Source organism: Megalobrama amblycephala, linkage group LG3 (genome assembly GCF_018812025.1).
Source record: "Megalobrama amblycephala isolate DHTTF-2021 linkage group LG3, ASM1881202v1, whole genome shotgun sequence".
Classification (NCBI taxonomy): Eukaryota; Metazoa; Chordata; class Actinopteri; order Cypriniformes; family Xenocyprididae; genus Megalobrama; species Megalobrama amblycephala.
This window is the reverse complement of record NC_063046.1, coordinates 31,157,000-31,173,803: the sequence shown is the minus strand read 5'-3', so window position 1 is coordinate 31,173,803 and position 16,804 is coordinate 31,157,000. Positions and strand designations below refer to the sequence as shown.

Here is a 16,804-nt window from a genome sequence, read left to right as displayed (position 1 = left end):
AGACATTAAAATGATGAGTAAAAGTATTACACACAAAATGGAGAGTAAGGCTGACATTTTAATTTTTTCAGATTATTTGATTTGGATTGTCTGGTGGGAATGACAGCCAAAATATTTTTTTATATGTAAAGATCAGTTAGTCTCAATGTGTGTGTGTGTGTGTGTGTGTGTGTGTGCTTGTTTTTGTGTCATATCAGGACACAAATTTGTATAATGACATGGGAATGACATAGGTATTACAAGAAGAGGGTGACTTATGAGGACATTACCCCATGTACCCATTTTTCAAAAGGCTTATAAATCATACACAATGAGTTTTTTTGAGAAAGTAAAAATGTGCAGTTTCCTGTGATGGGTAGGTTTAGAAGTAAGGGTAGTGTAGGGCGATAGAAAATACGGTTTGTACAGTATAAAAACCATTACGTCTATAGAATGTCCCTTCAATTCACAAAAACAAACCAGTGTGTGTGTAAAGATCAGTTAGTCTCAGTGTGTGTGTCTGTGTGTGCTTGTTCATATGATTTATGAGGACACAAATTTGTATAATGACATGGGTACACTGGTATTACAATGTAAACATGGTTTATGAGGATATTTCCTGAGTCCACGTAATTAAAAAATGGTTTAAATAACATACTAAACAACGTTTTATTAAAAATAAGAATGCATAAAGTTTTCTGCAGTAGTTTAGGGTAGAGTTAGTGTAAGGGGATATACAGTTTGTACAGTATAAAAACCATTATGCCTATGGAATGTCCTCATAATGATAAGGTGCACCAACGTGTGTTTGTTTAATCTGTCAAATTCCCTACAACCTCATAGATTTTGTTTGCTTTACAGCAATTTTGGAAGGGGAGTGATATCAACAAATCTATATCATTTTAAAAGATTTTAATAGTAAAAAAAAAAAAAAAAAGGATAATCAAAATAACAAGCATAAATGATCAAGCCATTTAAGAAACTTTAGATTAAAAACAGACACAGCAAATGTTTTCAGTAATCTGTAACTTTTTTCTTTATTATTTTTTTTCTTCAAGTCCTCAGATGTCTATACAATATTGTAATGTGCATAATGCTGCAGTTGTTTAATGCAACTATATCCAAGGGTGGAATTTGGATTGTTATGTCATGTGGAACCAGGGATATTAGATAACTAAAAGTAAAACTGAAATAAAAATTAATAAAGACTATATAGACGTGTTTTAAAAAAACAAAAACTAAATTATTAAAACTATAATATAAAATTACATTAAATTAAAATATAAAAATATGAGTAAACCTAAAACAGTATCTCAGTGATACTAAAATAACACTGTGGAACATCACCAATAACAACAAAACAAAATACCAATTAAAATAAAGTGACATGTACTTTCTGAACATTGTTGTTAGCAGAAGATAGTGTACGTAATTGTTTCAAACAAAGTAAATTTTAGGATTTTTTTATATGTTTAGCAGTTACTTTAGTTTGATTCAGTTCATTTCAATGAATTAGTAGGGGAGAGCAGGGCACAAAGTAATGCGGGGCTAGATGTAACACACGGTTTAAAACTTTCCACACATGCCAGCATGACAAAACTTAGTGTATTTACTAGTTGCCATATCAACATTATATTTGAGAAAAAATTGTGCCAAAATTAAAAAATCTTTGGAAGATATCACTGAACATTTATTTAACCATAGCAAAAGTAAATTTCTTACTTAAGTTCAATTTTAATCTCTATTTTTTGTGTTTATTCAAAATGAGACAAATCTGATATTATTTTAATCTTATATCTGTTATTTAACAGTTGAGGTAGTTCGGATATGAGCCGGGGTTAAATCGCAGTTGCGCAGGTGGGCCATGTGTAATACTGTGTTACAATGTGCCCCTATGGGAACTATGCTATTCTATTCTATATTTTTATTTTTTATTTATTTATTTATTTATTTATTTAAGAAGAACGGGGGGAACAATGCATATTAATGAACATTAAGACAAATGTAAATATGCCAGATTATAGCCTTAGGCTAATTTCCATCTGCAGACCCCCAGGCAGGTAGATGTTACACATAAAATGAAAGAAAAGAAAAAAAAACAAAAACAAAACAAAACAAACAAAGCTGTATACACAACACAATAAGACAACACAAACACACTAATACAACAGTCAATATTAAATTACAAAATAGAACAATGACAAGTTAATTAAAAGAAAAGAAAAGAAATAAATAAATAAAATAATCAAAGAGTCAAAGAGAGAAAGAAAAATAGTGATAAAATATGGATATTGCACAGGCCCGTCTTACCAACTTAACATATTAGAATGCAGTTCACATATGATCGCATGTTTGGGTCTCCCTCAACCACCGCTTCAATTGTGTTTTAAAAATAATAAAAGTTGTACATTCCCTCACTGAAAGTGGGATTCTGTTCCAGAGCCTTGAGCCCTGAAATGACAGAACATTTTGAGGGAAGGATGTACGTCTATATAGGGGCTCACAATCACCTCTAGCTGTGGCTCGCGTTACTCGTAAACCAGGGCCACTAAGAGATTTCTGTTGGATAAACTCATTCAATGGGGGAGGAGCCAAATTGTGAATACCTTTAAAAATCAAACAAGCAGATTTAAATGTTTTAAAATTTGAGAAACTTAAAAAACTATATTTATCATGAATGTTACAGTGGTGGTGAGAGAAAGGCTTCTTATCCAAAACTTTCAATGCCCTTTTGTAGCATGATTCAACAGATCTAATAACAGAAGGACTAGTGTATGACCAGCTGGTAATGCAGTACTCAATATGAGACAGAACCATTGAGTGTAAGAAAGTAAGTTCTGTAGATCATCTAAAGCTGAATTCTATAGATAAACAATGAGAAAAAGGTGAATAAAGACTGAGAGTCAATGTTCAGAAATTATTAATTATTATTATGTTTTGAACTATGCTGTATAGCTGTGTTTTGCAGTGTTTTTGTTGTCAAATGCAAAAATTAGTTTATTTTTAATTATTAAAAATGCCACTATTCAATATGAAAAAGTTAATAATTGTATTGTATTGACAAAATATTTTAGTTTGTCTTGTATATTTTTTTTTTATTAGATCAGATAACATTTTAAGCTGTTGTATGGTCATGTTACAATGTGCCCCACCTATGTGGCATGTTGTCACGTTTCACTTCCAGTCTTTCGGGGGAAATCAAAAAAAAAGTATACACTGTATTAATTAAACAAAACCACATAAATGCACTGGACATGTGGGAAATTAATGTGGGAAAAAATACACCCCAAGAACCCCAAGTGAATTTACACAAACTGATAAAGCCAAAAAGTGTTACTTTGTGCCACGTTCTCCCCTATATGTTGAAATAGTTTTAACAAACCCCTATATGTCAAAATAGTTTTAACAAACTATTTAATATTTTATTTTAATAGTTTTATAAAGTGAAAAGGGAAGATTTAGATTTTTAGATTTAGATTTCAGTGCCTTCTGAAAAGAAGCCACAGGCTAAAATGTCATTTTAAATACCCCAAATCTCCTCATTATCAGGTTACAACCATTCAAGATCAGTATTATTTGTAAGTTGCAATAGCTCTGAAAATATTTGATTTATGATTTAGAATGTCAAAATCTATAAAATGGCAGACAGAAAAAAGTTCTCTCCTTTTGCTCCCATTTAGGATTGAAACTGCAACCACAGTATTTGTTTGTGCAAATGAGATTTGAACATTTGCAATATTGTGTGATATTTTTGTATGCTTATCATTGTATAGGTCAGATTTAGGAAGAGTTACGGGTTTACTGAGGAGTTTAGTGTACAGCCTGCATATTTCAAGCATGCAGTGAACAAAAAAAATCTAATGTAAGATCTATATTTCACATATATGAAGAAATCATTACGGAGATCTCTAAAGTGGCACGTGAGAAAAGAACGCAGCCAGTCTTATTATTGTTGGCAGGTGCATTCAGAATTTATTAATCCTAAAAAATGCTTAATTTTAAAACACTTGAACTGTTTAATGTAAGTTTGCATTAGCTTAAATGACCATGGTGTGTAATAGTGAACTTGTTACGATGTCAAGAGCAAAGAAAAGGCAGTGTATAAGGTGATGTCTGGTCTAGAAAAATTGTCATCTTTATTCTTTATTTAAATATTATTAAAAATTTGTTAAAGGTTTTGTAAGCATATTGCGTAGTTGTGCTTGGACTCAGTTGTTTTATTTGTGATGATGCATGAAACATGCCAAATTGTGCGGACATAATTTTTTGCCCGGCTGTCATACAAAGAAATTATAAACACATGCAAAAGCAAGAGAGAATCAATGAAATATTAATAACTGATTATGTTGTATAGTCAGCTTTTTCCTGTGAGCTTTTTGTTTTTCTATGCATTTTTTTTTTTTTTTTTTTTGCGTAGTAAAATTAAACCTGTAGCTGTAGTTTGCCTTTTTTTGCCAAATATTTTTTCCAGATAAATACCTCAAATAAGTTTAGTGTTTGTTCTTCCCTCATATTTAAATTAGTGCTGTCAAATCGATTAATTGCATCTAACATAAAAGTTTGTGCGTGTATATATATATAGTATATATATATATATATATATATATATATGTGTGTGTGTGTGTGTGTGTGTGTGTGTGTGTGTGTGTGTGTGTGTGTGTGTGTGTGTGTGTGCGTGTGCAAAATTTTATGTTATAACCGATTAATCGTGATTAATCATGATTAATCGATTGCCAGCACTAATTAAAATGTAATATAAAATATTTTCCTCATATTTTGCTGGTTAAATTGAGCTTGTATGGTCATTAAAAACAAATATCCCCTCCGGACATCCCTTCTGGCCACTACTGTATATCAATTATGTCCATTAAAATGTAACAAAATGTGTACTAAAGTTATTTTATTTTAAGAATTCATAAAAAAAAAAAAAAAAAAAAAAATCCCAAATAAATATTAATTTAATAAATATAAACTGAATCACACTTTAAGACAAATAGTGAGAAAAATCACGTTGTTTTGATATGCAATACTGTATCCGATAATATTCTTCTTTGTATTTTCTGGGGGTAAAAACAGTATCTCTTGTTTGAACAAGATTAAATTTCTTCAAAATCATCTTACAATTATGTATGACACACACATTATTTTCCAGAAGTCAGGAATCAGGATTGCTCAACACCCTGATTCATCAGTAACATCCACATCCTCAACCTGCTTTAAGTAATGAAACTGCAAGTTTAAACAATGTGTTAAGCCACACAAAAAATATTTGAGGCAGTCTGTGCCTATAGGAGATGAGTGTACAGATGCTGGGTTACGTCAACCTACGGTTAAGCAAGTTTTCGGAGCAAGGTCTTCGCTTCTCTTTTGACTGAAATACTTGATGCAAAGACTGGAATAGAAAATAAAAATACAAGTGAAAACATGAAAATAAACTACTTTCTAAATAGCATCCTCCATATTAGAAAATGTTTAAATAAATTATTTATGTTCCTATGTAAAAGAGCATGTGGAAATAAATAGAGCTTAGTATAAAGGCATTATTCACCCAAACATGCAAGACTGTAAATTTGTATGGATCAAGGCTTTATACATCGTATTCATTTTATATATATTGTTTTATTAATCTTACATGATTAATAATTTACTTTGCAGATTTTATAATTAGATTTTACAGCTCTAACAATAGAAAGGCAAATGCGATACGCACTGATGCGCAGACAACTGAAATGTTGATCTGAAATTAAAAAAATCTTTTACAAAACACTCTGAAAGATTGTATGTACTCGTACATGTACATGTGTATATATGTCTATATAATGAGTGTGTGTATATGTATGAGTGTATGTATATATGGAATGTATGTATATATTGTATATTCATACAGAACATTTATGTCTTATGTAGTTAGTTGATTATTTAGTTGTTTATTTTGTGCACAAGTATATTAATCTCTAACAGCGGCAGTATATAATACCTTGATTTGTATACTTACAACTACATAACATATTCAATGTCATTAATGTTCCCTGTTTGTCAAAAGCCAATAAAAAAAAAAAAAACACTCTGAAAGACTTGATCATTTATAGTGGTTCACATCTGTTTAGAGAAATGTGTTTAGCTGGGCTGGATATCACAACATGAGAATCGTCTGGGCTTTTAACCTTATGCGTGGTGTGTTTACCAAAACAAACCAATCAGTTTAACTGTCTAGATATTTTACCACACTGCAAAAATGAATGAGAACGAAAACATCACTTGTAGCTGTAAATATTTATTTTCTCATTGATGAATTAATACAGAATAACAGTCCACTGTTTGTACATGTGATTTAGAGTGGTTACGATATGAGCGCATCACCTCTTAAACTGAGTCAGAGGACCTCACGTCATATTTTAGTTAAAAAGCATAAAAAGGAACAATTCCAAAAACATACAGATCTGTAATTCTGAACATTTAAACTAAATATGCAATCAGTGCACCTGGTTTCAGTCTACAGCATTGTAAAAAGAAGACAAAGAAAAAACAATCCATAAATGCTACATAGTTGGTGCAGTACCATATAAAATCAATGACATAATAACAAGCATTTGAGAAAACACACACAAATGTCATAATTCACGTGCCTGGCATCTGTTATTTAGGCATGGGCTCTCCTGATCTGTTGACTCGGATTCCCATCCCTCTCTCTCTCCCTCTCTCTCTCTCTCTGTGTGTGTGTGTGTGTCTGTCTGCTTCTCTGTTTTAGCTCAGACCCTGCAGCTGGAATAACCTGCACACAAATTAACATGCATTGTTGTTATACATTAAAATGCCTTACTTTACAAGACAAAGTGAATTGCTTTAATTGTTTCTGCTTGATTAGAGGAAGGGACTGGAAAAAGAAATGGAACAAGAACGTGAGAAGACCTGAACAAAAAATTTGTCATTAACTACTCTGGATTTTAAAAAAAAAAAGTTTTTGTCAGGACATTTCTGTTGACTATGACAAGTAGAGACCAGAGAAAAATTAAGGAAAGTGCTGTCAGCACCTACACACACATACACACTTATGACTCATGAATTTGTATATATCAAATCGTTCTTTTTATTTTTTGAAAACCACATAATGTTGACATCCACTCCATTTTACTGTAATCGTAAAGCTACGCTGTCAAAAAAGAATAGTTGGTTTAACTTAAAAAAGTAAGTTACCTGGTTGCCTTCAAATTTGAGTTCATTGAAATGATAAATTTGAGTTAATACAATGAAGGCGATACACTGCCTTTTAATCAATACTGTCTTTGATCCTTCAAACTAAACTATCACAATGTCAAGCATCACATTGCATGAGTATTTTCAAAACGTATAATCATATCTGAAAGTATGGAGGAGAACATGTAGCATAAAACTTAAAAACTTGCCTTTAAAACTTAATAATACTGTTGTGGTTAACTGCTCTTTCAGTGATGCATTTACATGCTTACAGCACTGCTACAGCACACCTATGTATTGTTTTGCATCTTATCAGAAACTGTGATGAAACTATGATAAAATGATTCAGTTTAGTTTTCTTAAAACTTAATTAAGAGAGTGTATGTGCTGCCTGATGAAGTGTGGATGTTAAGAAGTTTGAGTGGATTATGAATTAAGGCTCCCTTGTGAAGATTAGTTTTCCTTATCTTGTATGCAATTAATCTGTCTATAACGTGTTAAGGTAAGTGTGCACAAGCCTTATGTCATTTTTGAGCACAGGTAAGGGCACGTGACACTATTAGCTTAAAGTTTTGATTCTAAGCAAACATTTTAACATATAGTGAGCACCTAACACGTGTTTTTTAGCAAGGAGTTATTCAAGGATCGGTCCGTCCATCCAACGTTCACTGTTGACTAGCCTATATTTCCATGTAAACTCATTGGAGTGCCACGCGTCGTGTTTAGAAATTGTATGGTAACTCTGCAAACACACTTGATGTTCCACGAGCTGTATGCAACAGCACCTGCGCGCGCGTCAGCTGCGTCCCTGCAAAACTCCAAATAAGATGTCACGATCCAGATGTAATATTCTTTTTATTGCATTTGTGCTTTAATTCAGTTGTTCATTCACATGGTAAAACCGTCAAGCATCGCATCGTTTCTATTAGTTATAGTAAGCATGCAGTCCCCAACCCTTATTTTTATAAAATTCAGAATTAAATCACATGTTAAATTGATAAGGCGCGGTTGGAGTCACTTGATACTGAAAGGGTGTGCCAGAAGGAAAATACATCATATAATAATAATAATCACATAATAACTCATGAGATGAGAATTACAACGCGTGCCATTCTGGCAATGAGTATGATTATAGTCCGAGAGGAGCAGAAGTAAGAGAGAGCTTTCTTGTATTATTCGCTGTGTGTGCCCTCCGCAAATGCTTTTTGGGGTAAGGGCTTCCCATTGATAGTTGAGAACAGCAAGCCCAGACCGCAAAAAGATTCGTGAAAGACTTTTCCATACGCTTTGAAAGTGGCATCTGAGTTGCAGGCTCGGTCCATAATTACTGACAGTCCATGTTGTTGTAGCCAATGGCCGGAGCGTGTGCAGTAGACTCCAATTCTACACATTCGCGGAGAAATGCACAGAATCCGCTCTAGTGTACGACTCCCTTCCCATCCGAGCCCGTGCACCGTCATTTTATCCGTGCTCTGATGCCGTTCCTATGGTCATACTGTACATATTCTCATGTTCGTGATGTGGTTAAGCAAAAAGCTGATCTACTCCTGTCAGTCGATAGATCTGTTGAAGGAGGGGAATTACTGCGCTCCAGCTCACAGTAAATAGAGAGCAGTGAAGGATTTCATTGGAGCATACGAAAACTCGTCATTCGACCAATCCGTGCTCTTCTCACACAGGGACCCCCCTTTTTGAAAAAAGGAAAAATATAGAAAACTAATTCTCCACCGGTGTGCGAAATGCATTTAATAAATTTGCTTCATTGTTGCAAAGCGCGTTTTCTTAATCCGAATGTGTCATCCTGTCGTTCCCATCACAAATCTGATAATAGAAGTGTTATGTTATACGGGTTTCGGTTGTTTACCAGGTGTTAATCTAAGAGCATTAACTCAAAGCATCTGGAATGATCCATTCAAATACAAAATGCATCTGTCCATATCAAAATAATAAGCACCACCACTGCCGAGAAATATCAAAATGACACTTACCACAAGTTCCTCCAGATCCTTGTGTACTATAGGTCTGTAGTCATCAAAGCTTCCTCCTTTCCTTGTCTCATAAAATAATGAACATCATTCTCTGAGTCTGGCTATATTTGGATACCCCACACATCTCACGCACGCACACACACACACACACACATACACACAAAACCATAAAATAACCTCGTCCTCACAAGCACGAGCACACATGCACACGCACAGTCGCACACATCAACTCTCTAACCAGAGAGCTCAAAGTCGCTTTTCTCTGAATGTGTAGAATTGCCTCCGGATTCCAAGGTCAGGACTGAGAGTGACAGGGGAGAACAGCGAGATCCTAACATTTAAGTCCAGTCTTAACAGATAGCGCTCTCGTGGAGACATGATGAGGTTGTGGTTTCATTTGTGGAAGTTTCCAGTCAGTCACGATTCCCTCCATCTGTCTCCGGCACCCAGCGCTTTGCCCCTACTGACGCAGCCGACGCGCATTACTCACTTTAGCAGTCACGACTCGCCAATCTGTGCTGTTTCCGATTAAACCGCACGCCAAAAATGAATTACCATGGAGCGCTGGGCTCTTACCCACTTCATACGTTTGGCAAATGTAAAGAATTGATTGGGCTTTGATGAACCTAAACCATGTTTACTCTGACGAGCTGGATTTACAAAGACCACGCATTTGGTCTATAAACAAATCGGATTGTTTACAAATCAGCCTTGCTAGATTTGATGCTTTGGCTACTACACAAATCATTGAGGGTAAAAAGTGTCACCATTAAGGTGCCATGGTTTATCAGTAGGCTGGTTTCAGCAGGGTTACTAAACTAACCTCAGGATCCCAGTGCAGGAATGAATTATTAAACGTATGTGAAATTCTGAATTATTGAGGAAATGGTCAGATGCACAAAAGCAGTCTTCAGTGTGTGGAGGCTGGAAAGACCAGAAAACGCACTGTCACATTCACATTCAACGGAGGTAATGAAAGATTGTCTTTCATATGTTTCTGTAATGACTGGATCTACTAGACACTAGCTGCAGCACTTCTGTGACTGAAATTTCAGCACCACTCGCGGCGGACAGCTCCTATGCCTGATAGAGGCTTCACATCATGTGATATCGGCCACGAATGATGTTAAGAATGAAATATATTATGCTTTTCAGAGAGCTCATGCAACCTTTGTTTTCGTAGTTGAGAGTTTTCTTTATTAAAGCAAGCTTCTCCCTCCATCTCTAACCTCCATTCACTGAATGCAGACAGGGTGATTCCCTGACTTCGACATGATGCTGAATTAAGTGACCATATACAGAACCGTCCATATATATATATATGGAGGTCACCAGGAGAGCGAGAAGTCTCGCCGGTGGAGGGAGCCCTCGATGAGAGAAATACACGTGTCAGTACTGAATGAAACGTTCAATATCACACGGAAATATCTCAAGGACACAACGAGAGTACATAACGTGCCGCCCTGGTGTGTTTTTATGCCTCAAAACGAAGGCTGCATATGAGGGTGATACCCCTGTCTATTTCTGGATCAAGCTGTTACTATTTTTAGAGCACTTGGAGAAAAAAGCACTCACAAATGCTCCTCAGAGGAATTGTACGTGATCACCGTGACATGCGCGTTCACATCTACTCTCTAACGCGGTTTGCGTAAAGGATCGTGACGCAAGTTTATAGAGATATAGCATCCTTTAGAAATGACTAGTCGTGATTTCTGCTTTTATTCGAATTGATGCGGATTCTTTTCAGTTTTTTTGTTTTTGACAGGCTGTTGAACTGATTTGAGCCACTGTTACGCCCCAGTTAACTGCATCAGAACGGTACTTATTAACAATAACAGTACAAGTATAGATCATAAATACAATTATGTTTGTATATGTATGTATGTATGTATGGAAAATAAGTATTTTCCGTTTCCTCCTCTATCCAAAGCTGCGTCAGTTGCATTGACGTCACGTTCATCTTCTCCTCCTTTCGCCGATGCCTTAATGAAAGACATCACTGCTGGATTCAGTGGCTGTTTGGTCGTTTAAGGCGATACATGTTGGCAAAAATGTAAACATTATTTATAACCAGGGGTTTTTACATACACAAGCTCCTCGCGCCAACCCCTACACGCCAACACTATCAGGGCACGAGGAAGAATTAAATTCTTTCTTAAAAACAGAAGGACCAAGAAAAATACGACTGTTTCTAATCTTAACTCACTCAAAGTCGCGTAGTGCAAACCAGATACGCGCAATAAAACGTGACACAGTGTGGTTGTGCCAATGGCTGATAGTAATGATGATAATGCAAAGACGAACAGACGTTTCCAGTAATATCCAGCTCTGCATCTGAGGCCTTCAACTACGTCCATCTGATCACAATTGTGCCACAAGAAGCCACAATTATCATAAAACGGCATCCATTCGAACACAATCAATTGCAAGTTCTAAAATGGATGCCAATTTGTAATAGCTATCAATAATTAGAGGCTGGTCTGGGTGCACTACTTGCAACATTTGATGCCGCAGCCCAGAGTTTACTCAGTCCTTGCAAAAACGAACAACGCAAAACGATAGTCAGCGCATATATTAAAAAATGGAAAAGCGGGGTAACGATTTGCAAGGTGATCACTGGTGACAAAACCTATAAAAATACGTATTCCATAGTTGCATTGTGTTTGCATCAACAGACTTGTTGCTATTTCATGTCAAATGCAGTCGCTGTCCGTGGTGCTGAACCCGCGGTCCGCTCGTTTCGTCCGAGAGAACAGAGATTCTTACCCTTCTTTGTTCTTACTGGGTGCAGGAGGACAGAGTTGGGGCGGTCTGACATTCCAGGTTACATATTCAGTGACTTAAGTTGTAGCAGATGGGGAACATGCGAACCATTTTCAACACTGTAGCAAACCAAGGTAAAGGAGTGAAAAATGAACACAACTGACTTGAAAAAACCTTGTTTCATTATTACATCCGTTTGTTTGCTCCTTCTTTTGCTCCTAAAAGAGTACCGGAGATATTAGTGCGATTCATAAATGTCACAACAGCGCGAATCGTGACCACTCGGCAACAATGAGAACAACACATCACAGTAGAGAATGTAAAGTTGTGAAAGAGCCGCATAATATCAAGGACGAATAATCTGCTACTATTATAACACTCTGCCAAGTATAAAGATGAATAAAAAGTTTTTTAGAAAGACTGAAGCGTGGGTCTATGAGTGGCACGATTATTCTCTGTAATCCTGAACACACAGAAAAAGTAGCGATCTAGTTTTGATCTGGGTTATTTATACTCCAAATGCCTGTAAAATCCAACCACAAGCAATCAAACTCTGTAGAGTTCTCGCCTAGTTCAATTCCTGATCAAAACCCCATCAGAAGTCAATATAAAGTTCAGAATGAGTTCAGAACTGAAACGGGAAGAAATCAAATATCACTCACCGTATGCATGTTGTCGGTCATCGAGGTGAAAAGAGATGTTCGCACAGGCTTCTGAGAGACTATACAGAGTACACATACAGAGGTGCGCGTGCATTTGGACTATAGCGCTCACTGAATGAGCTCGCGTGCTTTTTTTTTTTTTTTTTTTTTTGAATGAAGAGAAATACCATGAGAAATTATCAGCGTTCCCGGTGTATTTAGAGGGGGTGGGGGGCTGAACTTGATAACTGAGAAGTTAAAGGAGGGCTGGCATCCCACAAACTTGTTTTGCTTAGACAGAACACGGTGTTCTGGGTACATCTTCACATTCAAGGAAATAATTGACGTAGTTTTGCTAACAAAATTTACCTTGCTTTACCCCGAGTTTGTGTAATAAAGCAGATTGTATGTATTTTTAAAATTCTTTATATTCAGTTACTTTATATACATACTCTGCTTAATTGAATGGACACCAGGGCTTCTTAGATACAGCAGTGTCATTTCTGTTTGGTGGAGAGCACAGCTTTCCCCGCCACCCCGCTGTGCTATTGACCCGCATTGACGTCATTAGGTTTCCCTGGGAAACGCAGAAATTCAAAAATAGTATCAAATTAATTCAGCTGACAAAGAGAGAGGGCGGGGCTCTGGGTAAAACGGATTTGATGGGGATGGGTAGGTGGGGGCTCTCCTATAAGTGTGGCACTCAACTAGACTCAGTGTTACTACTTAAGTGTCAAGCAAAATCTATTGAGGGGCAAGTCCAACTGCTAGAGTGGGGCTGGTAGCATTTATTCAGTAGCAAAGGAGCTTAAATCGTGTGTACATGTATTTGGTATCATGATTAGCCTACATCTTGAGCTAGTATTAAGCACCTATTTATTTGAGTACTGAGAAGAGAGTGTGTACTACAACAATGGTATATTACCTTTTTTACAATTAACTGCTCATTTTAAATTGATATTATTTATATTTTGAATTGCAATTCTTTACCATGGATGAATATGATTTTTTTTTTTTTTTTTTAAGGTTAATAGTACATTACACCTTTATAGTAAGCATCAAATATAATCTATGTTTATTGTCATGGCATGTTTTTATGTATTGAATGTCATGAGGCTTCACAGCCACCTCGTGGTCAAACTCAGGATAGCATAAAGAATAGCATCTACCTCTGCAGCCAATGTTACAATTTGCCTGCAATCATATTAAAAAGTATTTACAACATATCCATCCTGCATCCCAACTACCACTTTTTTATTCATTTCAAGTTAGAATTTTTCAAGGTGAAATTTTCATGTGACTCATTCACAAGGTTGTTGGGGTAAACGCTTTACAAGAGACACACTAGCATGAATGATATTCTCTTTTATGCTTAACAACACTGAACGTGTGATTCAAGTTTAATTTAGTTAAATAATCAGAAAACAATCATAAACATGTCTATAAAAACCTCATGTCCATTTCCAATTTAATTTCTGAGGAACTTGTATGCTTTCACATAGACTATGGACATACACAAAAAAAGTTTATCTTGATTTATAAGTACTATATAGAGAACGAGATCAAATTTTATCAAAATCGTACAGATCAAAAAAAGTCAACAGCTTAGCTGTGAAAAGAGGTGTATTTTAGAACTTTAAGCAAAATCCCCTCATTGAAGGTCCCTTTTAAAAAAATGTACAATAAATATATTGTTAAAAACACAAACCGCATTGTTGTTGATCTTTTGCTTAGTTTAAACATTTGCAGTGGTTCTGTCTTCAGCCTGAATGCTAAGGATTTATTTCATGTCAGCTTTACCAGTAGTTTGAAAGCAGTACAGTAAACGATCAGGGGAAACTCTCCTCTCCACGTTTGCAGTAATGAATGTTTTTAGCTAAGTAAAAGCAACAGGAGGACATACAAGATGCTTCGGTCTGCTTTGATGGCAGATACAAGGAAATCATCTGAGCATACAAGCTTAGATAACAGCAAAATGGCCTGAACTGTTACCATTGGCAATAACTAAATGGATGTGTAAAATAAAGGATTATAGTGTTTCTTTTAACAATCTGTATTCTGAAAAAACATTTTAAGACACCCTTTATACACCTAGCAGCTATTGCTGAGAGAGGGACATTATGGATATGGTGGGACTAAAAGATTCATAGTATTATTGGTGTTATTGCAAAAACAAAAAAACATTAGCATTCAAATACAGTCCGGCACGCTGAATCTCGACCCCAGCAAAAATATCCCTTTATAGGAATATCAAGATGTTTTATAAAAAATAAACAACTCATAAGCCATAAAACAACATCATAAAATTTTCTTAAAGATCGAAAAAAAGGTAACCGTTTTCATTGCTCAATTGAAAGCCAACCTTATAGACAGTAATGATATGGTTCATATTTATGAAATTAAGACAACAAATAGACAAAACACTCTGTTCCTCACCGATAGCTAAGATTAAGGAGCATGTTCAAGTTATGTGTGTGTGGGGTGCACGTGTTGTGTTCTCAGGGAGCTCGCCGGTCCCTCTTGGAGAGGAGGTAGCACTGGATGGTACGCAGACGGTCTTTGGCTGGCCCAAATTCTGGCTGGAGTTTTAGAGTCGACTCATACCAATTCATGGCCTTCTCAAACTCCTCCTATGAAGATATCATTTAAGTATTTATTAAACACAGTAATCATTTAACATCAATAAAATACTCCTTAATGATACGTCTCAAAAATAAAAGTAAAATAAAATCACTGACCATAGCTATATAGACGTTTGCCAGAGTAAAATGATTAACAACAAAGTGAGGAGCAATTTCCACTGCCATGCGCGCCACAGTCAGGGCGTCCTCCCATAGTCTCGCATTTTGGAAGATGTTGGCAAGGCTGATGAGAGGCACATCCTAACAGAACAGAAATAAATTAAAAATTACATTTGTAAATATGTGCTGTGTGCTTTCCTCTCAATAATAAAATAAACAGAACAAAATAACAGAAGCGAGAAAACAGCAGTTAAGAAAGCATCTGATCATTGCGACGTGGATATGCTTGCACAAGCTGCGTGATTCCGCACTCGTCAAGACACAGCATTTATTTATTTATAGATTGCTTAAAATCAAGCTGCTTTACAATATTAAACATGAAAAAACAGTGTCAAGGTCTCTCAAGTAAAATTACGACTTCATTTCCTACTTTAAAGAAGCTCTCCAGTGTTTTCATGTTTTTACTCATAGTCTGACCTCTACAGACTGAACAGAATATGAACCGGAATGGTTTCACTTCAAAGACGGTGAAGCCACAGAGCACACCAACCTATTATGTAATTTCCATGGATCAATGGTAGTTCGAAGGTGTTTACCTGTGGGAGCGAAACTTTCTGGAAAGTTCACTTTGGCAAGCTGTTTCAAACCCCCGAAACAAACACCAAACAAACTTTGTTTTGGCCTGATTTTGTTCAAAATGTACGTCACCAGTTCATTCTTCGATTTCGCTTAAATTATGTCAGGGCCTTAATAGAAAGAGAGTGAGCAGAACCTTCATGTGGTGAGGAGCGTAGTTCAGAGCCTGGCGGAGGCAGTCGATGGCTCTCTTTCCCTGACCTTTCACCCTCCAGTACAATGCTGCCATGCTGGACAGAACCCAGGACGTCTGATTCTAATGGATATACAAACACCCAGATCATGAAATATAACAAAATTTATCACTCTTTTTCACTGAGAAACTTTCCATTGAGTTCTTCTTAGTTTGAAATAAAAAACATAAAGTATGTTTACATGCACCATTATAATCGAGCAACTGTGGGCTTTTGCCTAGTTGGGCTACAGTCCTGTCTGTCTGTCCTAGTATACACAAAGCCAATTTGTGTCTGATTAAATGGTACACATGATGGATGAAGCCGAGCTACAATCACATTATCTACACTACTGCTTAGAAGTTTGGGGTCAGTAAGAAATTAATTTCTTTCAAAAAAGAAAATTTCTAATCAGCAAGGATGCATGAAATTGATCAAAAGTGACAGTAAAGGCATTTATAATGTTACAAAAGTTTTCTATTTTAAATAAATCCTGTTCATTTGAACTTTCGATTCACCAAAGACTATTGTAAAAAACTTATCATGGTTTCCTCAAAGTTATTAAGCAGCACAAGTGTTTTCAACTGTGATAATAATAAGGAATGTTTCTTGAATCAGCATATTAGACTGATTTCTGAAGGATCATGTGACACTAAAGACTGGAGTAATGGCTGCTGAAGGTACAGCTT

General features: G+C 35.9%; 1 protein-coding gene across 2 annotated transcripts in view; it reads right to left on the bottom strand.

Annotated features, from left to right (window-relative positions):
* Positions 1 to 6,237: 6,237 nt before the first annotated feature.
* ttc17 (tetratricopeptide repeat domain 17) overlaps positions 6,238 to 16,804 on the bottom strand; it is a 28,207-nt gene continuing 17,640 nt past the window's right edge. For both annotated transcript variants that reach the window (XM_048185121.1, XM_048185122.1), the window contains 4 exons: positions 16,079 to 16,198; positions 15,304 to 15,447; positions 12,587 to 15,195; positions 6,238 to 6,751 (listed from right to left, as the gene is read on the bottom strand). In XM_048185121.1, coding sequence (XP_048041078.1) covers positions 15,064 to 15,195; positions 15,304 to 15,447; positions 16,079 to 16,198 — 396 coding nt within the window. In that variant the 3' untranslated portion in view covers positions 6,238 to 6,751; positions 12,587 to 15,063. The remainder of the gene's footprint in view (positions 6,752 to 12,586; positions 15,196 to 15,303; positions 15,448 to 16,078; positions 16,199 to 16,804) is intronic.